The 26,299-nt window shown below is 43.3% G+C and overlaps 1 protein-coding gene across 9 annotated transcripts in view; it reads right to left on the reverse strand.

Annotated features, from left to right (window-relative positions):
- ERN1 (endoplasmic reticulum to nucleus signaling 1) overlaps positions 1 to 26,299 on the reverse strand; it is a 90,816-nt gene that overhangs the window by 52,149 nt on the left and 12,368 nt on the right. For 7 of the 9 annotated variants that reach the window (XR_010153071.1, XR_002940236.3, XM_016932752.4 and 4 more), the window contains exon 2: positions 6,823 to 6,943. Coding sequence is in view for 6 of the 9 variants with exons in the window: in XM_511585.9 (XP_511585.4) it covers positions 6,823 to 6,943 (121 nt within the window). In the remaining 3 variants the exon portion in view is untranslated. Of the gene's footprint in view, positions 1 to 6,822; positions 6,944 to 11,399; positions 11,532 to 26,299 lie in introns of all 9 variants that reach the window. The other 2 variants (XM_063799173.1, XM_063799174.1) reach the window with 1 other exon arrangement.

Here is a 26,299-nt window from a genome sequence, read left to right on the forward strand (position 1 = left end):
ATGATACAAGCAACAAATATGATTCATCCTGAGAAGGCAGTCAAGTCCCATTTGTTTCTCAGGATTCCCAAAAGACGTCCAGGCAGAAGAGTTCTGGGACCTGAGTCAGCATTAAGTGCCTTGGACATTTACTGAGCATCCTGGCTGCCCAGAGCCCCAGTAAGGAGGTAGAAATCCACTAGGAAGCAAATGAGAACAAAAATTTACAACACAAGCCAGAAGTGCCACAACAGAGGGTTCAGAAAAGCACCTCCAGAACCCAGAGAAAAAATGGGCTCACCCTGCTTGAGAAGCCAGGGAGGTAAATGGGGTCTTCACAGATGAACAGAAGCTTGTCTAACATTGCAGGCTGCTGGTGGAGAGGGAGCATGAGCAAAGGCCAGAGGTCTCCAAGGCCTGGTAAGGAGTTACATGGCTGCAAGTAGGGCACCTGCTGGGCAGGGGAGGGAGCCCAGGGAGTTGGGGCGGGGGGGCGGCGGTGAGAGACCATGAATGGCCTCGCACATGCACTAAGGAGCTTAGACTTGACCCTGTGGAGCAGCACTTCTCAAACTAGCAGTGGCGAAGGGCCAGTTGTTGAAACGGCCAACCCATCATGGATGATGCTCACGCTCCCTATTTATCCTTTCCTCATCATTCACAGGTAACACACCACACACACTGGTGCAGGCACAACGCCACCACTATAGACAACACCAAGAGCATTTCAGCAGGCAGGGGTACAGCTAGGTCCAATTGGTCTTTTCGGGGGTGTATCTGAGGGCAGTGTGATGAGTGAACGAGAGGGCTAAGGTGCGGAGGGCATGGATGGTGGTCAGGAGGCTGCTGCATTCATCTAGGAAATAAGTGCCAAGAGCCTGGCTAAGGCACCAGCAATGGGGCCAGAGAGGAGTCAGGTTTGCAGGGTCCTTCCCAGTCTGCATGACAGGGCTTGGTGACCACTGGGCATCAAGGGGGAAGTTGCACAGCATCATTCTATTTTCTCTAGTTTCTATACTGCTTGGCCGTGATTCTGTCGGCACAGGGAGGAACTGTGGCAAGAGGCACATGTTTAGAAAGAGACACTCACGTGAGTATAAAATTGTCTTCAAATTTCAAATAACTTTGTTCTGACTCTTCCCTCCTAAGAAATCTCCAGTATTATGTCCTGTTTTGTTCACCTGCTGTATACTCAGAACCTGGAGTAGTATCTGGATAGCTTTATCATTTATCTAAATGTCCACTCAAGGGACATCTCTGGAGTCTGGGCCCAGCTGGCTAGGAGAGTAGTCATATTGCATATTTAGCAGATTTTCATGATTAGTAAAGAATGGTTCTAATTTGACCCAGCTCTTCATGCCTACTATTATTGGAAAGGAGACAGAAAAGAATAGAGCAGGGTTGCTATAGAATAACCTGTAATTTGATGGGGATTTGAGTGTTAAATATCAGCATTAACTAGTATTTTAAGGTGAGCTCAAGAAGCCCTACACCAGCCCTGGAAATACTAAAGAAAGTCCTCTCAACTCCATCAGGCCAAAGCAAGCTAATCTAAAACAAAACATGATGGCAACATTCTCAGTTTGCATTTGGTCTAAAAGTACAGAGATTAAATATATTCAACTCTATTCACTGGTGAGGTTTTAGAGAAAGACAGACTACAGCTACAAAATCAGTGCTTAGAAGGATGGCCCCTAAAGTAAAATGTCACAACCCAAATGAGTTCCAGAAAACAAAACGCATTTTCTCTATTAGGTATAATTTGCCACTATGGTGTAAGAAACCACCATTTCTGGGAACTACAACACGTTTGGCTGAGGAACAAAAGCACCTGCCAAACCACCACAGAAAGCAAAAAAAAAAAAAAAAAGTAAATAAATACATAAAAATGTCCAGTTCATTGGCTCCTGAAAAAAGTAAACAGCCGAATGGAGTTGCAGGCCTCTATTCTGAAGAACCCCAGTTTGGTGAGTTAAAGGTATGTGTTTGCATCAGCAAGTTTATTCCATTCAGCTCTGAATCCCTCTTTGAGACTCAGACCCAAGCTTGTATCCTCTCTTGTCTGGACTAGTGCAGTACACCCCTGCCTGGCCTCCCAGTTTCTTCCTGGCCCCATCTGTTCAGTTTCAACACAGCACTTGTTGATCTTGCAAAGTGGAGGCCATGTGCCTTACTCTGCTCAGACTACTATAACAAAATACCATAGACTAGGGGGCTTGAACAACAGAAATTTATTTCTTATGGTTCTGGAAGGTGGAAGTCTGAGATTGGTTTCTGGTGAGGGATCTCTTCTTGGCTTGCAGACGGCCACCTTCTCACCATGTCCTCACATGGTGGAGAGAGAATGAGCGAGCTCTGGTCTCTCCTTTCTCATAAGGACACTCATCCATCCTAAGGGCCCCATCTTCATGATTATCTCCCAAAGGCCCCATCTCAAAGTACCATCACACCGAGGGCCAGGGCTTCAGCTTATGAATGGCAGTGGAAGGATGACACAAATATTCAGTCCAGAACAACAGGGCATGTTGCTCCTTGCCTCAGGTTCCTCCAACGGCTGAGGAAAAGCCAATGTCCTCACACCAGCCACTAGGCCCTACACCAGTGGTATCCGTAGGGAGAGCACAGCTCCCCAGGGAATGCTTGAGAAATCGATGAAGGTATTTTCTGGTGGTCACAGAGACTAGTGGACTTTACAGGCACTAAGTGTGGGGGACCAGGGATGCTAGCGGTCCTGTACAACCAAGGATTGCCCTGCATCTGCATGCCACTCTGATGTCCTGCCAGACATTCTCATGGGCCAAAACCCTTTACTAATTATCCGAGGCTATAGTCTGTTTTACACATAAGCACAAATGTACTTTTTCATAATATACAGAATTTTCTTGGAACGTAACTACTGTGTAAGGCAGGTAAGGCTGTACTTCTTTTGTTTGAAACACTACCAAGAACAGTTCACCGTCCTCGAAATCCAGTTGCCGTGGCTATGGTGGTAAACTATCCTGCACTTGTCTCCATCTGCATCAACAGGCACAGCATTTGTTCCTGGGGGGAGTGTCAGCGTGTGTCCGAGCATTTACATGCTATATCTATGTGATTAAAAAAATACTTTCCTATTATTTGTTTTAGATTACCAGCTCGGTAATATGTTTATTTCTTTTTGAAACTGTGTATATGTAGTTTACTGACTATAAATTTTGTTTCAGTAAGCATCTTTATAGTACATGTGAAGTAAAGGAAGCGCTGGGTCCCTCCTGCCCTGTATGACTGGCCCATCTCTCTCTGAGCTGATCTCCTCCCGCCACATCAACTCTGTGCTCCTCCTCTACTGTGCCAGGGACACTCCCATCCTTTCCTTTTTTTTTTTTTTAAGGACACTCCACCTTTGACCCGCTATGCCGGCTGTCTACAAGACTCCCTTGCCTCCTTGAGCTCTTGCTCAAATGACATCTTCTCCGTGGAGCCCTCCCTGTTTAAAACTGCAGACTCCCACCCCAACCTGGCACTGCCCATTCCATGTCCCCACTTCATTTTTTCTCCAAACCTCTCGTCACTACTAAGTAACTGATTTCCTGTTTTCCCACTAGAATGAAAGCTTTATGATAAAAGGGTTTGCCTGTTTTGTTCACTTGCTGTATCCTCAGGACCTAGAGTAGCATCTGGATACCTTTATCATTTATCTATATTTAACAATTTAGAAAAATGTTGAAATCTTTAGTTATAACCACAAGATTAAACTGAAAACTCAGGGTATCTGCACATTACCATCTTTAATCTTTGTATAGAAATATAAGTCAAGGCCACTGGTATCCAGGGCTGAACTAAAACATGCTAGTTTATTCTTAGAAAAACAGATCATCATGAATACTACTGGAAATTATTAGGCTGGGCACAGTGGCTCACATCTTTAATCCCAGCACTTTGAGAGGCAGATCACTTGAGGCCAGGAGTTTGAGACCACCCTGGCCAACATGGTGAAACTCCATCTCTACTGAAAATACAAAAATTAGCCAGGCATAGTGGCGCATGCCCGTAATCCAAGCTACTCAAGAGGGTGAGGCATGAGAATCACTTCAACCTAAGAGGCAAAGGTTACAGTGAGCCAAGATCACACCGTTGCACTCCAGCCTGGGCAACAGAGGGAAACTCTGTCTCAAAAAAAAGAAAAGAAAAGAAAAGAAATTATTAGACCTTAATTGGATTTATCTAATTCTTCTTTAAGTGTCTTGTAACTCCTCCTCCCTAGTCAGTCACTAGATTCTACTGATTCTATTTCTGGCTTGCCTCTCACCCTTCCCATCCCTCCTCCCTTTCCAGGTCTGCTTCCTGTTTCTAGTCATCCCACACACAGCTGCTAGTCATCGAAAAGCGAGCACCTGTTGAGTCACTCACCTGTTCAATCACATTAACAGCTCCCAATTTCCTGTTCAGTCAGATACAAATGCCTAAGTGCTCCATCCAGTAAGGCTCAACATCCCCTTGTAATCCTCCCTCCCTCTACCTGGAAACGCTAAGCTCCTGCTAAACGGGATAAGCTCCTGCACCCTAGACCTGCTGCCTCCTTCGCTCTTCTCCAGGCCTCACTCCTGACTGAACTCAATTCATCCACCAGGGTTTACCTCTGACACCCCACTTCACAGAGCCTCCTGCCCTCCAAATGGATGTGGGCTCACAGCACATTACTAGTCCCTCTCATGAGTGGTTACAGGACTCGGCTGTGTTGAAGTCCTGTGTTCTTATATTTTCACCATGGGTTTAGATCATGGGCTTCTTGAGGACAAGGTCTGCCTTTTTCATTTTGGGGTCCTACAGAACAGGGGTCCCCAACCCCCAGGTTGTGGACCCATACTGGTCTGTGGATGGGTCTGTGGCCTGTTAGGAACCAGGCCACACAGCAAGAGGTGAGCAGTGAGTGAGCAAGCAAAGCTTCATCTGTATTTACAGCCGCTCCTTGTCACTGGCATTACTGCCTAAGCTCCACCTCCTGTCAGATCAGTGGTAGCATTAGATTTTCATAGGAGTGTGAACCCTATTGTGTACTACGCATGCAAGTGTAGTGTGGCATGTTTCTTATGAGAATCTAATGCCTGATGATCTGTCACTGTTTCCCATCACGCCCAGATGGGACTGTCTAGTTGCAGGAAAAAAAGCTCAGGGCTCCTACTGATTCTACATTATGGTGAGTTGTATAATTATTTCATTCTACATTACAATGTAGTAATAATTATAGAAATAAAGTGCACAATAAATGTAATGCACTTGAGTCATCCCAAAACATTCCCTGCCCCTGCTCCCCCGGTCCATGGAAAAACTTCCACAAAACTGGTCCCTGGTGCAAAAAAGGTTGGGGACTGCTGCTATACAGTATCTCTCACATTCTAGGTTCTCTAAATACACATTCAATTGAGTTAAAAAGAGGCAAATTCTTTCAGCTCTAAGTTAGAAGAGAAAACAGGTTAATTCTTATGTTTGACTAAGTAACAGAGAGGACACAGTTTTGTTGGATACAGATGACATTACTTGCAGAAATGAAGACTTGGAAAAAATCAACTTAAAGCATTATGTGCAGGGAAAAGCAAAGCAGAATGAAGTGGCTCAGGGTGAAGATGCCCTGCCTGGGAACAATGAAACTGAAAGACATGCCCGAACATTCCACAGCCAAAGTGTTTCTCTCAATTCTTGTGTGATTTGTTGATTTTCATCTCTGGACAAAATAGGAAATCCTGAAGTTTGAAGGACTCTGTTTCATTTTAAAAACATTAAAAGGCTTAAATGTGATGGAGATACAGTACAGATGACGTTCTTGGAACCTGTAATAAAACACTCTACAGTCTTCCTGTGGCCACACACTCCTGAGAGAGCTGGTCTTTGGGCTGCTTAAAGTTCCTGCTGATCCAAGCAGGGCCCATGCAGGTGGGGCAGGATGGCCTGTGGTAACCCAGCTGCCATCATCTATGGATGGTAACGAGGTTTGCTGCTGAATTCACAAGACAATGTGTGACCTTCTGACATATGCCAATATTTTTCCATCTAGCATACTGTTTTGGAACACTTTATTAAGGAAGGAAAAACATTGGCTGTGCTCGTGAAAGTAATGAGTCACAGAGTAGTGACGAAAGAGAACGATGCTGTTCAGACTCGAACCTCAGGCCAAATGAGATTTATTACTAGACAGATTAAATAATATAGATGACTCTGAAAGTCCCAAATCCTGGGATTTGCATGGCTTTATCTGGAAAGATTACTTTGGAAATCAAATACAATTTCCCAGCTGTAGGGCTTGACTCTGCTAGTTACCACCAGGAAGATCAGATCATAACATGGACGCATGGTATGTTAAGTAAGAAAGAAGTTCAGTCTTTATTCCCCTCACCATAACAACCCAATAAAGTGGTTAACTTGGATGAATGTCAAATCTTACAGCCCTCTATTATTTTAGCCTCTATAAAAACAAATGAGTAATTTGAGGTGTTGAGAAGATACCTTCTTGTAATTATGATTACAAGATTCTAATCATGAGAACAAATTTAGTGCAGCATGTCTTCATAAAGACCAACTAGCTAGAGCTATTAATAGAAAAGCCTAGAGCCATTTTAACATGAAGTCTAAACAGAAGCAAAAAAGAAGATAAAACGTGCTTCTTTAACTGATGCACTTAGTGGATAACCACAGCAAAGCTATAAACGTCCTTTGAGCAGAATACCTTTTCCTCTCTTGATCCCATTCTTCTTTATTTCTTATTTATTTTATTAGATAATGAGTAATGTTTTCTCTTTCTCCAGAATATGTTTCTGTGGAACCAGTTAAGCAAATGTCCATGTCGCCCAAGGACCAAATCCAAATTACCTTCTTTTAAAGTCCATTTGATTGAGCCTGTCCTCTTGCTGACAGCATGCAAACTTCCATCCAGCGTTGACACAAACAACAAGGTTTCAGGAAGCGTCACTGTGCTGGTACTTCCAAAAATCTGCAACGAGATGTAGAAGACTCTTAATGTTGATATGATTCTTCACCTTGGGCATGTACAATCACAGACCCCCCACTCCCAAGGTTATCCTACTAAAACCCTCCATTTTACAGATGAAGAAATGGAAGGTGGAGAGCCTAAATTCCCACTCAGTCAGGACTAGAACCCAGGTCACCTCACTCTAAGCAGTGATCCTGCCTGCAGACAGGCAGGCTCATGACCTAACATTACAAGGACAAGAATTCTGAAATAATCCATGGGCAGCCTCCACTGAAACAGAGGGGCAAAGTATGCTCAGCTTTCTGACTTCCTTCTCTTGGGCCTATTCTATTCTCTAAAACCTGGTCATCTCATAAGACGTTATGATAAAAAAGAATGCCAATACCCACGCGTACACACATTCATGAAATTTTAAAAAGCAAAGAATTAGGGGAAAATGCTTAAAGCAATATAGGAAAAACAGCTTTCATTATACAAAGAATTTATAAAACAAAACACTAAGATTCCAGTAAAGATGTGTTATAAAAGTAAATGAATAAAAAGCATAACCCCAAACTGGTCCTCACTTAGAATAAAAATAAAATTTAAATTAAAATGTACCTTTTTTCTCAACAAACTTAAAACAAAACAAAAAAAATTTTAAAGGAAATAACCAAAGGCTGTGACATTTCCCATCCATTGCTAGTAGCACTGAAAATTACTAGTATCATCTTTCTGGAAAATATAAAAGTGCTCTTAGTTTTTGATCCTGTAATTCCACTTCTATACTCTAAAGAAATAACTCCAGAAATGGAAAAAGTTCTGTGCACAATGATACTCATGACGTCCCATTTATAAACACAAAAACTGGAAAGAACCAAATTTCCAATAATATCTAAATGGCTAAGATAAATAAAGACATATGTTCAGTGAAATAATTATCATTAAAATAACACTTGGAAAAATCTACAATATAGAAAAATGCTTATATACATTATCAATTAAATATAGAATCCAAGATTTGATATCCACTGTGGTTACAATTATACTGGACAGATTTTTTTTTTGTCTGCCTGTCTTCTGGCTTTGCTAGGAATTGTACCCTCATTCCACAGGGTTTCCATGGGAGCAGGTGTGTGCGCACATGTACACACGGACGCATATGCAGGTGACAGCTGGTAAGGTTTCCTGGATAAGATTTCCCTTTTGAGGTAGGGGTCCCTTCAGCAACCCCACCCTTGTAATGAGATTTTCTCTTCTTTTGTCACATACTATCCTACAAATAGCTTTCTCCCCGGGTCTTCAATTAAAAAAAAAAAAAATGCCAATGCAACTTGCTTATACTGCAACAGTTTGAATTCTGGCACAAATGCTATTTTTGAAATACAGAAGTATGGAGCATTAAATGTAAAAGGATTGGGGTTATTTGTGCATGGGAGCCTGATCCCAGAAGGCCCGGCTACTCTCGGTAAGAGCCAGGATGCCTAGTTAATCCTTCAAAGGGAAGGCCCCACAGGCTCTCTCTGGGGCAGCCTGAGGTGGCAGGACAAATACTCTGGGGTCCCGTATTCCTTTTCTGTGGTGGAGACCCACCAACGGAGGGAGTGAAACAGCTGCTAGAACTTTGCACATCCCACCTCTTCGCTTTGCCCAGGGCCAGGGCCAGGGCCTGGGCCCACTCCCTGGAATGGGAGAAAGGACAGTAAGCTGTGTTGCCACCTACCGAGTCTACGCTGTGCAAAGCCTCAAGTCTGAGGAAGAAGAGTGCTTTTAATTCTACCTTTGGAACTAGGAAATTAATATCAGAGTATGAATCGGCCAGGAAAACATAAGCCTCAAGGGTGGTATCTGCCCTAGCCGGGGATGCAAAGGTCACTGTTTGGGAGTGGTTAGAATTATTTCAGCCCAGAGGGTCCAGATGGTGACAAGCCACCTGAACCACAGGTACCTGGGCCTGGAGAACTGTGGCCCTATGACAAGGCCACTGGGAGTTCATGAGTAAACAGGGGCTAAGTGAATTGGGGCTGTCTGCCACTGAGGAGGGGGAATGGGTGTGCAGCTTGGTGTGGGATGGCTGGATTATGTTAGGTGTGACAGTTTGGAGGATGAATAAATCAAAGGGCAAATTATGCATACCTGGGGCCAAGAAGTGGAAATCCCTGCTGAGCCCTCCTCCACCCCCCAAAGTTACCACAGGAATAACCACTCTGTACAACAGGTCTTGGGAGGCCGCACAAGAAAGTGAGTTAAACTCTGGGTGGCTAAAGTGGAAATAAGGCCAGGCGTGGTGGCTCACAGCTGTAATCCCAACATTTTGGGAGGCCAAGGCAGGCGGATCACTTGAGGTCAGGAGTTCGAGATCAGCCTGGCCAACATGGTGAAAACCCATCTCTACTAAACACACAAAAATTAGCCAGGCATGGTGGCATGTGCCTGTATTCCCAGCTATTCAGAAGGCTGAGGCAGGAGAATTGCTTGAACCTGGGAGGTAGAGTTTGCAGGGAGGTTACACTGAGCCAAGGTCGCACCACTGCACTCTAGCCTGGGTGACAGAGTGAGACTCTGTCTCAATAAATAAATAAATAAATAAATAAATAAATAAATAAAATGGAAATAAAACTTGAGAGAGCTCTGTGAATGTGTTTTCTGCCACATGGAAAAAGCTGAATGAGAAAGACACAGAAACAGAAGCAGCCTGAGAAGAAACACGACTGAAAAGACTGGGAGAGCCCACCCTGGCTTCCACAGCTCCTCAGGCCCAGCTAAGTTCTTGCCCTTGGGCTCAGAGACCCTCCAGTCCTTACAATAAATTCCCCTCTTTGCTTAAATCTGTTAGAATTAGGTTTCTGTCACTTGCAGCCCAAACAGTCCCCACCACACACCCAATGAGGAAAAATGCAGATAGAAAAAGGGAAAAAAAGGGCCAGGCGCGGTGACTCATGACTACATGTAATCCCAGCACTTTGGGAGGCCGAGGCAGGCAGATCACTTGAGGTCAGATGTTCGAGACCAGCCTGGCCAACATGGCGAAACCTCGTCTCTACTAAAAATACAAAAATTAGCCGGGCGTGGTGGTGGGTGCCTGTAATCCCAGCTACTTGAGAGGCTGAGGCAGAAGAAATCACTTGAACCCAGGAGGTGGAGGTTGCAGTGAGCTGAGATCATGCCACTGTACGCCAGCCTGGGGGATAGAGCGAGGCTCTGTCTCCAAAAAAAAAAAGAAAGGGAAAACAATACTGCAAAATTATAGCAATATTTCTTCTTTTCTCATTTTTTAAACTTCCAATAATATGATTTGCTAATCTGTAGATTAGCAAATTTTTCACAAAGTAGAATTTTTCACAAAGTAGAAAGGAAATGGACAAGCTAGCAGGTAGGAGAGAAGCTTGAATTCGAAGGAGCTTCAGCAAGTGCCTAAGTTCCACATGAAGCACTTTCCACCTCAGGATACTAGGCAAGTCAACCACCTTTGATCATTAATCTCCACCAAACAAGGGACCAGAGTTTAGAAACACAGGGGTCTCCCAATAAGAATGTATGCATCCAAGAATAAGAAGAGGTTGCTGTTATTAAAGCCTACAGTACAACCATAATGAACTAAGTGCCCCCAAGTATATCTTATCACAGTATTAATATTAAAAAGGGTTAATATTTACCAAAACATATCAGTGCTCCTTTGCTACTAGTGGAAGCACTAGTGGAAACAAAAGCCACCTGCCTTGTCTGAGCATCTTGGAAGCCACTGGAAGAGCAACATTCTACAGTTGGTTTATGGATCAAAATAAAACACTAATCATGGCCGGGACCAGTGGCTCATGCCTGTAATCTCAGCACTTTGGGAGGCCGAGGTGGGCGGATCACCTGAGGTCAGAAGTTTGAGACCAGCCTGGTCAACATGGTGAAACCTCGTCTGTACTAAAAAAAATACTAAAAAATCAGCCAGGCCTGGTGGCAGACACCTGCAATCCCAGCTACTTGGGAGGCTGAAGCAGGAGAATTGCTTGAACCTGGGAGGCAGAGGTTGCAGTGAGCTAAGATCATGCCATTGCACTCCAGCCTAGGCAACAGAGCAAGACTCTGTCTCAAAAACAAAAACAAAAACAACAACAACACTAATCACATGACTAATTTAGTCTTGGAAAAATCCCAAAAATACAAAGTTTAGAGAGAAGCTGAATTTGGCAACTGAGAATTCTGTCAATCACAATGTCTACAGAAATGCCACAAACTATTACAATTGGCAGGTTCTTCTCAAGGCTCTCAATTGTACCAAATCGAAACTCCTGGGAGCCACTCGGAACAGTGTTATTCTCTCATAAGGCAAACAAAAATGACAAATTTTCTGGCTTTTTCCCCTCTGGCATTTTTAAAAGCATGAACATGCCTGACTTCAAATGTAGTTGCTATAGCAAGCATGAATTAAACATGTTTCCAGATGCCTTGTGTGATACTGAGCACAGCTGAGAACTATTTGTACCTGAACACTGAAAAACGCTGCTTCACAAAGATGAACTTGTGCCTTGTCTTTGCCCAGCCATTTCAGTCCTCAGTACTCACTTTTCTCTACAAGCGACATACCCTACGGCACACACACTGGTTTCCAGAGAGCCTGAAAATGGAAAGAAAATGTCGAGTCTGCAGATCTGTTTCAAGTTAACAACTATTTGAAATTTGATTCAGTTTTAAAACTAGTAGTTGGGAAGTTAAAAAAAAAAAAAAGAGTGGAATATATACTCCTGGCTTTGATGGTGACTTGTAGGAAGTAACCAACAGTAACTGTGGAGGGTGGGAAGGGTAGTGGCAGGCATCTAGTCTAGCCTAAAACTAAACATCCATTAGCTAATTGGTCCCCACAGACATCAGACTCTGTCCAGCATGTGTCACTCAGTGGGCTTCAGCAGTATAAGGGTCCTCACTGCAGCCCTACTCAGCTGGACTGCAGCAAGAGTCTCTCTCCTATGAAAGCCAACACAAGACCAGCACTGGATCCTGATGTTCAATGTTCTGATCATAAAGCAATGTTACGGCTGGACGTGGTGACTCACACCTGTAATCCCAGCACCTTTGGGAGGCCGAGGTGGGCGGATCACTTGAGGTCAGGAATTCAAGACCAGCCTGGCCAACATGGTGAAACCCTGTCTCTACTAAAAATACAAAAATTAGCTGGATGTGGTGGCAGTCACCTGTAATCCCAGCTACTTGGGAGGCTGAGGCAGGAGAATCGCTTGAACCCAGGAGGCGGAGGCTGCAGTGAGCCGAGATCACGCCACTGCACTCCAGGCTGGGCAACAGAGTAAGACTCCATCTCAAAAAAAAAAAAAAAAAAAAAAAAGCAATGTTACACAAAATCCAGCAGCTTCCCCATTCATAAAATCCACCATTCACTCTGCATTTACTACAAAGATACAGAAGTGGCTATCAACTGCTTATGCAGAGATGATTGAAAGGTACATCACCAACAATTTAATCATTCCCTAATATTGTGAATTCAGCTAATTGTTAGGGCTCTTCCATTAATTAACTACTTATATATATTTCAGGTAAGAAAAAAATATTTTCTTAAATGCCTTCTGAAATAACTTCATTTAGAAAAAGTTTTCAGTAAAGAGAATTATGGACACAGGGGCAGACAGGTGTTCAAACAGCACAAAAACAAATGAAATGGCCTCTAACAAAAAACCACCAGTTTCTAAACTTGCATTTGGGACTGACTGGTCAGGCAGGGAGGCAAGCTCATCAGTGGCTAGAGAACAACCAGCAAAAAACCCACAGCTTCCTGGGCATGGTGACTCACGCCTGTAATTCCAATACTTTGGGAGGCCCAGGCAGGAGGATTGCTTGAACCCAGGAGTTTCAGGCCAGCCTGTGCAATATAGGGAGACCCCATCTTGACAAAAAAAAAAAAAAAATTAATTTGCCAGGTGTTGTGGTTTATGTATGTAGTCCCAGCTACTCAGGAAGCCAAGGAGGGAGGATTGCTTGAGCCTGGGAGGCAAAGGTTGCAGTGAGCCAAGACAGTGCTACTGCACTCTAACCTGAGCAACAGAGCCAGACTCTGTCTCAAAATAAAACAAACAAATAAACAAACAAAAAACACAGGGCTTGATTTCAGCAGCCTTATCACTGAAGTTTTGGTTTGTTTCCACTTACCACTGCCTTGTTGCCCCCTGCAATGGTAAGTACAGCAGGGAAGTCCCTGCAAGCTCCTCTGAGATTCAGAACGTGTGAAAGCTGAATGTTCCTTATCAGGGGTTTCAGAAATGTTGCTTTTGCCAAAAAAAAAAATGCAGCTTGTCAATTTCAGACATACATTTCAAGAACTGATTCCCAGGTTGACTACCTGATAACAAGGGTCAGGGCCAGGTGTGGTGGCTAATGCCTATAATCCCAGCACTTTGGGAGGCCCAGGCAGGTGGATCACCTGAGGTCAGGAGTTTGAGAACAGCCTGGCCAACATAGTGAAACCCTGTCTCTACTAAAAATACAAAAATTAGCCAGGCGTGGTGGTGCACACCTGTAATCCCAGCCACTCAGGAGACTGAGTCAGGAGAATCGCTTGAATCCAGGAGGAAGGGGTTGCAGTGAGCCAAGATCGCACCACTGCACTCCAGCCTGGGTGACAGAGAGAGACTCCATCTCAAAAAAAAAAAAAAAAAAAAAAAAAAAGGGTCAGAAATAAGATCATTAAAATGGCACAGACTTTTCACCTCTAAGTCAATGGCAAGATACAGTGTCATGCACACGTGTTCCATACCCACAGTTTTCCAGTGATCTATACTTAACGAGGTTTATAATCTCTGCTCCATTTACAAAACTGGAGCATCTTATCCCTGCAAAAAAAAAAGGCGTGTACACACAAACACACACACACGGAAAACCTACGATTGTGAACAAGAGAGTCACACACTTCTCAGGTGGCATGTAAATGGATCAAGTCCAACCCAACTGTACATCCCTCTCTCTTTTTTCTTCTTTTTTTCTGAGATGAGGTCTTTGTCACCCAGGCAGGAGTGCAGTTGAGCGATCAGAGCTCACTGCAGCCTTGAGGCTCAAGCAATCCTCTCCCCTCAGTCTTCCAAGTAGCTGGGACTATAGGTGTGTGACACCAGCCTGGCCAATTTTTAAATTTTTTGTAGAGTCGGGAGTTTCACTACATTGACCAGTCTGGTCTTGAACTCCTGGCCTCATGCAATCCTTCCACCTCAGCCTCCTGAGTTGCTGAGATTACAGGCATAAGCTTAAAAATAATAATAATAATAAAAGACTTCAAATAAAAATCTTTTCTATGAATCTTCTCCCCATCGCACCTCCACTCCAACAGACCAGAAGTTTATATAATCATCTGGCTAATAATAAAAATTTGTTTTAGGAATATCACACCAATGTCTAGAATTTGTTCAGAGGCTGGTTTTTTCTGTGTGTGTGTGTGTTTTTGTTTGTTTTGCTAATAGTCCTCTATGTTCATTGGATTACTGTTATATTGCATAATCCCAACTTAAGTTTTATTTATTTAAGGTTAAGAAAACAGCCGGGCACAGTGGCTCACGCCTGTAATCCCAGCATTTTGGGAGGCCAAGGTGGGCAGATCACCTGAGGTCAGGAGTTCGAGACCAGCCTGGCCAACGTGGTGAAACCCTGTGTCTACTAGAAATACAAAAATTAGCCAGGCATGGTGTAATCCCAGCTACTTGGGAAGCTGAGGCAGGAGAATCGATTGAACCTGGGAGGCGGAGGTTGCAGTGAGCCGAGATGGTGCCGTTGCACTCCAGTCCAGCCTAGGCGACAAGAGCAAAACTCCAACTCAAAAAAAAAAAAAAAGAAAGAAAACCATTCCTCCAAACTAAAAATACTTACATAATTTGAGCAAAGACAATAGAATATCATACCATACCATGTGTACCTCAGTTCTTGGAACCCGCAACCTGCCAACAACAGCCAGGCTGCCTTTTGCAGTGCAGGGTTCCTTGCCAGGACTCAAATCTACTGGATGGTTGGCACAGAGGTAAAGCAATAAATTGGCGTTAAGGGTTCCTTTTAGTTGGCTAATGAATACATATTACAGTATTAAAGGTAAGACTTGAAACAAGTTATGCAAGTGAGAGAAGGATTATATAAGAAAGATTTCCAAGATATTTTGTTTTACTGCCCAGTTAGGACATATGAAATCTTGAGAACAATTAAAAGTGCATGTTGCTAAATGTAGAATAATGATTTCAAGTGGATTAGAATGTGCTAAGGAATTAGAGCTTATAATTATTAACCTTGGCAATCATGCTTGGAGGTGGGAAGGGCATGCCACACAGGGGAATGTGCCTATGCCAAAGCACCTATCGAAAAAAGCAAGATAAGGCTGATCCACCACACATGTGGATGTGGTGAGGGGTGCTGTATAGATGGATAAGAAAGTAGGGGTTAATAATGAGTAATGGCAAATAGACTGGATTATTCTGCTGGCTATAACCGGCTGAAAGCCACAGGATGGATCAGCTGATTTTAAGAAATACCAGTAAGACACTTTCTGGCATGCCATAACAGGACACCAGTCCTACAGGGTTTCTTACACACACACACACACACACACACACACACACACACACACAAGCTCGCTGTCTCTTTCTCTCATAGGACACCAGTCCTACAGGTTTTCTTATACACACACACAAGCTCTCTCTCACTCAACCTGTGCAGTAACATCAAAACAACAGGAAGAAGTACCTCAAAATGGTATTCTATAACACAGACCCTTGAAAGGCACTAAAGGATATTCAAAACAAGGACATCTGTGTCTACAATTCTTCTACTTGCAGCAATATTATCTATCTCAGACTATAAACTCAAAGCCTGGGCATTTGTGATTCTCTGCTTTATAAAGGCAGCCAGCAGAGTACCGCTTTCTAATACCATTTCATCACGTAGTAGGAGACTGTCTGATCATGGCCAAAAAGACATCAAAAATTCACCAAAGCAGTAGAACACTGAAATCAGTGCCCAGTAAGTGCAAAGGTCCATGACATAAAACTCTCTCAATGATTAAAGCAAGCCCTCAGAGTAAAAGCCTCACAATGATCAGGAGGGGCTCAACTCTCCGCTCACAAAGGACTATCTTTGAAGTTATGTTAAGTAAAGACTTAATTAAGACAGATACAAAAAAAATTTGTTTTGTTTTGTTTCTTTGAGACAGGGTCTTGCTCTGTCACCCAGGCTGGAGTACAGCAGCACAAATCATGGCTCACTGCAGCCTCGACCTCCTGGGCTCAAGCGATTCTCCCACCTCAGCCTCCCGAGTAGCTGGGACTACAAGCATGCACCACTATGCCTGGCTTTTTATTTCATTTTTTGTAGAGATGGGGTCCTACTATGTTGCCCAGGCTGGTGTTGAACTCCTGGGCTCAAGCAATCTTCCCGCCTCACCTCTCAAAGTGCTGGGATTACAGGCTTGAGCGGCTGGCCTACAAAACAGATTTTTATTCAAATCAAACCCTGTTCCCTGACCCTCATCTCATTTACACATACTGCAGCAAAGTACTTATACCCAAATATGGAGATTTCTATAGAGCCACCTGAACAGTCAGTAACAAAAATTTCACTACTTTTAGTCTCCTGTCTGTGGAAGAACATTCAGAACCGAATTAAAACATCAGCCATAGACACAAACAAAAGTCTTACTGTTTTAAAGATTTCAGTCCACTAGTAAATCATTCCAAATTCTGTTATACTTCGTTTACCTGTGTGTAGGTCAGCAATAATCCATCAACCATACAGTTCCTTCTAACCAGTCTATCGGCTGTTATGTTTCCTGATATTAAGTCAATAAAGGCAACCATGACATTTGCTTTGGATGGGAGTCAAGTGTCTAGCTGGGATGCAGAAAAGGCCAAGGCCTAACTGAACAGCACTGTGTGGTTTCCAAACTAAGCAGCTGAGAGAGTTAAACTTTCAGTGTTTGTGGCAAGTCTGCCGTATGGTGTAATTAACCACCACCCAAGACAGTTAGGACTCTTCTTCAGTTTAGGCTACTGTCCTCCTTTAATAGATCTGATTAAAAAAAAAAAAAAGTACCTCATAAATCCACTGTATTCCTGAACGTAAAGGTATGCTAATTTCATAATAGGTGAATACAGTTCCCCCCAAACTGGTTTTGGGGCCTGGGCCGAGTGTCTGAGTTCAACCATTTGCAGTTCTGTTTATGTTCATGGTTGCTCTGCCATCAACTTACATTGCCATCATTGGAAGAAGAAATATATCTGGACATGAATGGTGCTACATGAAATCGTTTTCCCTGACGTGGTTAGGAAAACAAGCCCTTTTTCTTAGGGTGGTATCAAATCCCTAAGGTCCCTCAGGATACCTGGGGAGCTAAGCCAAATCCCACACTTTACGAAAACTGAAACCCAAGGTTACATGCTCATTTAGTGGCTGAGCTTTAGAATGCAGGTGTCACTACTCTATTTTGTTGTCTTTGCTAAAGGGAAACAGCATCAACTGATATCTAGTAACAACCGAGAAATGTATCAGGCTAATTTACTTTAATGGAGAAACATCCTAAACAAACTAAACTAATACAGGCCTGACAGACTATAAATTTGTATGTGCACCATTGGCCTTACAAAAAGACAAATTTTATCCATTTGAGTATGTCTACTCATGTGCAGTTAAACCTACTATTAAGAAGTCCTGGCTGGGTGCAGTAGCTCATGCCAGTAATCCCAGCACTTTGGGAGGCCAACGCAGGTGGATCACCTGAGGTCAGGCGTTCGCGACCAGCCTGGTCAACATGGGGAAACCCCGTCTCTACTAAAAACACAAAAAATTAGCTGGGCGTGGTGGCGGGCACCTGTAATCCCAATTACTTGGGAGGCTGAGGCAGAAGAATCACTTGAACCCAGGAGGCAGAGGTTGCAGTGAGCTGAGATCGCACCATTGCACTCCAGCCTGGGTGACAAGAGGGAAACTCCATCTCAAAAAAAATAGAAAAAAAAAAGAAGTCCTCACGTAGAAACCCCAAGGGAAAAAAATTTAATTACATACCAAATTTTTCAGTCCTGGTAACAGCAACTAATCTGAAACTGTCAATTTTGCTCTTCATATTTAGTTAGGAATTTCTTGCAGGGGACAGTAGAGGAGTAGACAGGAGAGTCAAGTAGAAAGTGGAAAAATACTCTAGTTAAATTAAAATTACCTACAAACAACTGTATTTATGACATAATTGCTACCTACACTGGCCAGATGTTGCCAAACTTTAGGCTAGAAAAGAAGTACTACGAAATACACCCCGAGTTGAGATATCTGGCTTGATTGACTTCTGCCAGCCAGGACCCCCATTGTTTGAAGTTGATTTGAGGATCACACACTTCTCTACCGGCCCAGGCCACCATACCACCTTCCTCTCTCCAATTAGCTGGATAATCCTTTAAGTCCATGCGGCTCCACACAATGCAGATCAACCAGTAGGGACTGTTTACTGCTTCTGGGATGTGTAATTTTTGAGATGAAAAGGACCGAAGAGATTACCTTACCCAACCCTCTCATTTCACAGGAAAAGAAATCAAGGCTCAGAGAGGTGAAGTGACTTGCCCAGGGCACCACAGACAGTTAACCATAGACACAGGACTGGAACCAAGGTCTCCGCCTCCCCGTCTAGCCCTTTTGCCCACTATGCCACACTATAATTTCACTACTTTAAATCACGGTTCACTGAGAGCCAAAGCCTAAATTATTTCAGGCCTGAAGCTCCCCCTTTGAATCCTGCTGGGGTAGATGAAGATCAGCACTCCACTTTGATATGAGGGTTGGATCTTTTGGATGAGACCAAAATGTAATTTTTAGAGTCTCTACAGAAACCCAATATACCAAATGGCACTGAAAATTATACAGGGAGGGGTCTTTAAAAAATGTTCAGCATGAAAATTCCTGAGATCTCACTGTACATCTAAGTGGGTGGGAATGGGAATAACACAACAAAAGGTCAAAGGTCTCAGCTTTAACCACCATAAAAAAATTCCTACAATATACACTTATCAAACCAGTCTTTTTAAAAAAAGTTTGTTTTTATTTTTTACACTGACATATAAAAATTATATATACTTACGGTGTACAACATGATGTTCTGACGTATGTATACATTGTGGAATGGCTACATCAAGCTAATTAACATATCCATTACCTTACATACTTATCATTTTTTTGTGGTGAGAACATTTCAAATCTACTCTCTTAGCCATTTTCAAGTATATAATATGTTGTTATTAACTATAGTCACCATGTTATATAATAGATCTCCTGAACAGCCCAGTTCTAATGGTTTTAAAAAATGTCCTTTGATGAAGACGATGATAATGTAGCCACTGCCAATTCCTTTGATGAAGCCAACATTCTTTTAATGTCAGTGCCAAGGAAACGCGCATTACTGATCAGCACAGGACAACTCCTTTGAACTGTAAGGCCCATTTTAATGACCAAGCATAAACTGATGGGCCCCACACAGTAAGCTATGGCTGCTTCACTTGGTAGCAATAAGATGCTCACACAAAAGAAAGCCTATTCTGATACTGACTTTTTCATGTCAATATTACATCAGATTTCTGTAATTTCAGCATAGGTTTTCTATTATCTAGGCTTCTCTGAGAAGCGATCTTTATGCATCCTCACATGTTTGAATAGAGATTGGAAAGCACAAGAAACTGCTGGGAAGACTGTGCTGGCACAACCAAACCTTCCGAGTTGAGGCTCGAAAACAGGACTCAGAAAAAGGGGCAAAGCATGAGGAACCGGCCAAGAGCGAACAACGTTGCTTTCTCCAGCTTATCAAGTGGTCGGCAGGAAACAGAAGCAGGAAAGAATTACCAGCCAGAAGATAGCAAACCTATGGGCTCAAAGAGGAGGCCTTTCCAGACATCAAAGGAAGAACTCCCTCCTGAAAAGGGAAAAATGGCTGTCCCAGGCAGGAATGGACAAGGGACCATATTATAAAATATTTTTTTAAAGTTTGTTTTTATTTTTTACATTGACATATAAAATTTATATATACTTATGGTATACAACATGATGTTCTGATATATGTACACATTGTGGAATGGCTATAATGATCCTATAAAGGATATTCTCTGCTGTCATTCTCAGTTTTCCCAGGAATCTCTCTTTCTAAAGTCACTACCCTGGTCAGGCTTCCACCTAGCCTGGAGGTCATCCAATCTTTTCTTTTTTTTTGAGACAGAGTTTCACTCTTGTTGTCTAAGCTGGAGTGCAATGGCGCAATCTCGGCTCACGGCAACCTCCACCTCCTGGGTTCAAGCGATTCTCCTGCCTCAGCCTCCCGAGTAGCTGGGATTACAGGCACATGCCACCATGCCCAGCTAATTTTTTGTATTTTTAGTAGAAACGAGGTTTCACCATGTTAGCCAGGCTGGTCTCAAACTCCTGACTTTAGGTAATCCATCCACCTCAGTCTCCCAAAGTGCTGGGATTACAGGCATGAGCCATCGCGCCCGGCCAGGTCATCCAATCTTATTGCCATATTCTCTAGGTCCCAGAAGTGGACCTGGGCATCTGGATTGTGGAGCAAGGTGGCTAAGCTTCCACATTTGTTTTTTCTTTTAAAAACTGAAGAATAGCAACATCTCTCTAAACACTAAGAAAGCAAAACAAATATTGAGAATTTCAAAAGTAAGAGTTATACAAATATTAAGGGAGACTATTTAATTTAAAAAAAATTGGTGGCAGCCAAAGAAATCATCAGGAAGTAAACCAAACTCAAAAACCTGATAATCCACTGCTCCTCATCTCTTACCTCCATTGCTCCTCATCTCTTACTTACCCTCATGGGCAGACAGCAATAATGTAACAACTGGTGCTAGGAGACAATCAGGAATAATTAAGGAAGAGTTAAAATATGTTTGGCTCGTGGTGTTCAAGAAGGAAGCAGTGGCCGGGAGCAGTGGCTCATGCCTGTAATCCCAGCACTTTGGGATGCCAAGGTGGGCAGATCACTTGAGGTCAGGAGTTCAAGACCAGCCTAGCCAACGTGGTGAAACCCCATCTCTATTAAATACTCAAAAATTAGCCAGACCTGGTGGCACATGCTTGTAATCCCAGCTCCTCGAGTGGGTGAGGCAGGAGAATCACTTGAACCCAGGAGGTGGACAGCGCAGTGAGCTGAGATTGCACCATTGCACTCCAGCTTGGGCGACAGAGCGAGACTCTGTCTCAAAAAAAAAAAAAAAAAAAAAGAAGAAGAAGGAAGCAGAGTATAACTGCTGAGGAGATTGTCAGTAAACATTACTACATTTTAAGTTATGGGATTGTATTTCCATCATTTGGAAACTCACCTATGATGCTGCGGCTAAATGATTCAATAGATACTTGTTAAGTTCAGTGTAGTTCCTGAGCAGTATAATGTGGTTGTTAAAAAGGTAGATTCTGGAGCCAGACCACCTCAGGCAATCACTTACCTCTCTGTGCCTTCAGTTTCTCATCCATAAAATGGGGATAATGCTAATTAACTTTAAAAAGTTGTTGGGAAAAGCTTCTGCACAGCTGAACACATGGAGGTTCCTGATGGGTGGGGCATACCCCAAGGGCATGAGATCTCCATGCCCCTTCCTGCATGCCTTGCCCTATGCGTCTCTTCATCTGTATCCTTTATCATAAACCAGTAAATGCAAAAGTCACCAACTCTAGTCTAATTGGAGTGGGCTACACACAGACTCTGAGGCCTGGTGTGAGGCTCACACTGTCTGCTCTGGTAGACAAGAGATCATCAATGCTGGAGACCACAAACTTGGCTTGGGTGTGCTCTGGAGGTGGAGGCTTAATCTAGCTGAAAGAAACCTCTGGGAATGGATATCAGAAGATCGGGCCTTAATATATTTCCACTGTGACTAGCAGGCTTTTTTCCCAAGAAGGTGATCCAAAGGATGATCTAAACAAAAGCTGTATTTTAAATATTTTAACAGTTACTGGTTAGTTGGTTCCCTGGCTATCTAGTTACCAGTGCGGCATCATGCAGTGACCTATATGTTTAAGGTGTTAAATGTGCTACCCCCACCAATAATGAGATAGACTTTCATGAAAACTGTGCAGCTGTGTGGATGTTTGTTTTTATGTTCCCTTAACCACTGCATATTGCCATTGAATGAGATGGATCAGTGGATATTTTAGGATGAGGTTAAAAACATTTTATTAAATTCAACCATGATTCACATTACTTTTGCTATCCTAGACCATTACAAATTATGAATAAAACAAGTATACATAATTAGTGGCTCCAAATATTCGCAGAGTTAAACATTTCCAGCTATGGCCAAATCTCCCTGGTATCTAACACTTTATTTTTCCAGAGCATTTTGCCCTTCACATAAATCTTTTTTTTTTTTTGAGACGGAGTCTCGCTCTGTCGCCCAGGCTGGAGTGCAGCAGCGTGATCCCGGCTCACTGCAACCTCTGCCTCCCAGGTTCCAGCAATTTTCCTGCCTCAGCCTCTGGAGTAGCTGGGATTATAGGCACGAGCCACCATGCCACCAGGCAATTTTTTTGTTTTGTTTTGTTTTGGAGACAGAGTCTCACTCTGTCGCCCAGGCTGGAGTGCAGTGGCGTGATCTCGGCCCACTGCAACCTTCGCCTCCTGGGTTCAAGCAATTCTCTGCCTCAGCCTCCCGAGTAGCTGGGATTACAGGCACCCACAACCATGCCCAGCTAATTTTTGTATTTTCAGTAGAGATGGGGGTTTCACCATCTTGGCCAGGCTGGTCTTGAACTCCTGACCTTGTGATCCACCCACCTCGGCCTCCCAAAGTGCTGGGATTACAGGTGTGAACCACCGTGCCTGGTGACCTTTACCTAAATCTATGCCACAAAGTCCTCTGTGTCCCTAGAATAATTCCGTGGGCTTTTAAAGACTGTAATATGAAGGTAAATGCTAAAAAAAAAAAAAAAAAAGCTTTTGCAAGGAGTGTTGAGTCAACATAAGTAAAGCTCTTAGAACGGGCCTAATATACAGTAAGCATCATGTAAGTGTCAGTTACTATTATTCATTAAGAACTGTATGAGACATTAGGATCTAATCACAACAAATGAGATCTGGTTTCCTGCTTTCATGGAGCTTACAGTCCAATAGGAGACCCCAGTAATCAATAATGACACAAACATAAAATGACAAATTGTAGTAAGTGCCATGAAAGGGACATACTGGAAACTGCGACAGCATAACAGAAGAAGAGCATCTGGTCTTGTGATGGTGGGGGAAGCACAGTGTTAAAAATGATGTTTGAGTTAAGATCTATAGGAAAGGGAGAAGGAAAGAAGAATTTCCTGGGCAGAGGGAATAGCCTATGCAAAATTCTGAGACTGCAGAGAATGTGTTGTGTTTGAGGACCCGGTGGACCAGTGTAGCTGGACAGAGAAGGCAGAGGGGATATGGGACACGGTGAGGTTGGGGGAGAAGTCCCAGAATGGAGTGGGCCACAAGAGTCAGAATCTTTTTTTTACGTGTCTTATTTGTTATCTATGCAGCTGAAGGAAAGAACAGGAAGGTTGCTGTTCACATCGTTGTAAAGCCACCTGGAAGAAAAAAAAGCACTCTCCCTAAGGTGAGGCGTGTAATACACCAACCACAATCTGTTCACACTCTCGGTGAGTCTCCTCCAGTGTTTTAATTTATACTAACATTCGACTGATGTTGCCTAGCTGGTTTACAGCTGAATATTAGCAGAACACATCAGAACTTCATAGGAGAGTGTAGTAAATATGGCTGTTTTTGTGATGAAATGTGGCCTTCAGAACAAACCCCAAGGCAGGTTTTCTTGCTTCCTAAGACTCCTCATTTGAGGGGGAGCCATTTCTCTGACTAGCCATCATGCATGGAATCAGAAAGCTCCCTCTGAAGGGCTGAGGAGTTAAACCTGCACCTTCCCGTCTTTTTAATCTTCCAGGTGCCCCATCTCCACAGTACCTGCAGTCAGTGCCAGGACTATTTTCATTACAAGAGGCAGAAATCTTGGGGATACTAAACTTACAGGACAAGGTAAGTCATTGGCTCATGGTCTCACATTACTCAAGTAGGCTGGCAAGGACTTCAGGATTTGCCAATCTCTTCCAGGCACTCCCTGCCTCATACTTCTTCCTGTTGGCTGACTCTTCTATTTCAACTCCTGTGTGCTAGTTCACTTACTCCAACCCTGCCCCTAGGCTGGACTCTTATCCTACATATATGCAGAAAGAAGGGTCCTGTTACACACAAGGCAATGCCGCCCCAAGGCCTGTAAAACTCCTGGCTTCAAGAGGTTTGCCGTCTAGCAGGAGAGTCGTGTAATGCAGAAAAAAAGACGGCAAGTTCCATGGCCGAACTTCCCGAAAGCTGACTTGGCAGCATATCCAGGTCCTGCCCAGAGCAGTTCCAAGAGTCTGGTCCCACCCTACCCTGCTCAGCTGTCTTCTCACTCCTTGCCCTAGCCTGTGTCCATATAGCTTCAAAACCTGTTATTTTATCCTCTCAAAACTCTTTGGTTTAAAAACAAAACCAAAGTTCCTCAGGTATCCTCATGAGTGTGGAACATATAGATGCTTTTGGGGTGAATGAAGCTGACAGAAGATGAGGTGGGCACACAGATGCATGGTCTGGTTTGAGCTCTGGGCAAGTCATTAGATTTCTCCAGGCATGGGTTTCCAAGAAAGTAAGAAGCCTGAGGTGGATGGTGGCTGCAGCTCTGAAGCATGATGATCCATGACTTACCAGACCCTCATCTCTCCTCAGGCTTTGCTGCAGCTTCTTCTAGCCCCAACCAATCAAAACATGCCCAAAATCCGCATAACAATTTGAGAGAGTTTAGAAGTCCTGATGCCTTTGAACATAGTCATTTCCAATCCTGGTCTTGCAACATCTAAGTGTCTCCGCTTATCTCAAAATATTGCAACATTAGAAATTAGTAATAATCTGACTCACTTTAAGGTTCAGGATGGGGAAACGAAATACCATGAAAATCAACTAATGTTACATGGGACCAGGTGGCTGATTCCCAGGCACACCTACCTACTATAGACTCTAAAAGCAACCATCTCCTAAACTGAAAGGGTGATACCTTTTCTTCTGCCAACCACAAATCAGATAAGTGATTGAACTTTTACCAGGCACCGAAAGCCCCAGAGATTTCCAAGCACTGAACCATCAAGATCAAGATAACTTAGGGTCCGTTTTACAAGCAACTGTGGCTTGGTTCCCAGTTAGTCGAGCACCAAAACTACAGATAAACTTGTTCTTAATCTCCACATATAAAGGAAACCGTTTTCTTCTTTGCAAAACCAGCTCATGGCAAGTGGAAAACGAACCCTAACAGAATTCTAGAATAAGGTCACTGGATTGCTCATAATGAGGTAGTACCTTTAAAGGTCAGAGATTCCCCAAATTTGTTCTTAGAACTTTCTTACCGCATTTGAATTTATCGGGAGATGTTACAAGTACTCCTACAATGGAAAAAAACTGTAATCTTATTTAATGTAAAAAAAAAATACACACACACACACACACACACACACACAAACACACCCATTTGTGTATTTGGGTGCACAGCCATCACAAAAATCAAAGAATGGCTGGTTCTGACCCCTCTGAGTTGTGGGGGTTTTCTGAGGTTTCCCTGACATGATTTAATGTCTTACCATGTTATCCTTAAAAATCAACAATGTGGCCAGGCGCAGTGGCTCATGCCTGTAACCCCAGCACTTTGGGAGGCCAAAGCAGGTGGATCACTTGAGGCCAGGAGTTTGAGACTCACCTGGGCAACATGGCGAAACCCCGTCTCTACTAAAAATACAAAAATTAGCTGGGCGTATTGGCACATGGCTGTAATCCCAGCTACTCGGGAGGCTGAAGCACGAAAATCACTTGAACCCGGGAGGCGGAGGTTGCAGTAAGCCCAAATCACACCACTGCACTCCAGTGTGGGCGACATAGTGAGACTCTATCTCAAAAAAAAAAAAAAAAAAAAAAAAAAAAAAAAAAAAAGAAAGAAAGAAAGAAAAAGAAAAAGAAAAGAAAAAAGAAATAGAAAGTAAAGAAAAATCAACAATGTTCACACTCAGTCCCTCATATTTGCTCAGGATTTTCAGACATACCTGAGGACTAGCAACACCAGTCCTCCAGAAGATTAGACAAGAAACAAACAGGAGCACCAACCTGTACATTACCCCAACACTAAGTGACGTGGTGCTATTTGGAGTGCAGGAAGGGATCTAGTCTACGAGAGTACAGTGGTCAGGGAAGGCCCTAGGCCCTATACAAGACAGGTGAGCGAGAGCCGATGAAACCACACCACGGTGTGTGGCAACTTACGAGGCCTCCATCTCCCTTGCTCTGCTCTATGTTTCTCCCCTACAACCCCTGCAGAA

This window comes from Pan troglodytes, chromosome 19 (genome assembly GCF_028858775.2).
Source record: "Pan troglodytes isolate AG18354 chromosome 19, NHGRI_mPanTro3-v2.0_pri, whole genome shotgun sequence".
Classification (NCBI taxonomy): domain Eukaryota; kingdom Metazoa; phylum Chordata; class Mammalia; order Primates; family Hominidae; genus Pan; species Pan troglodytes.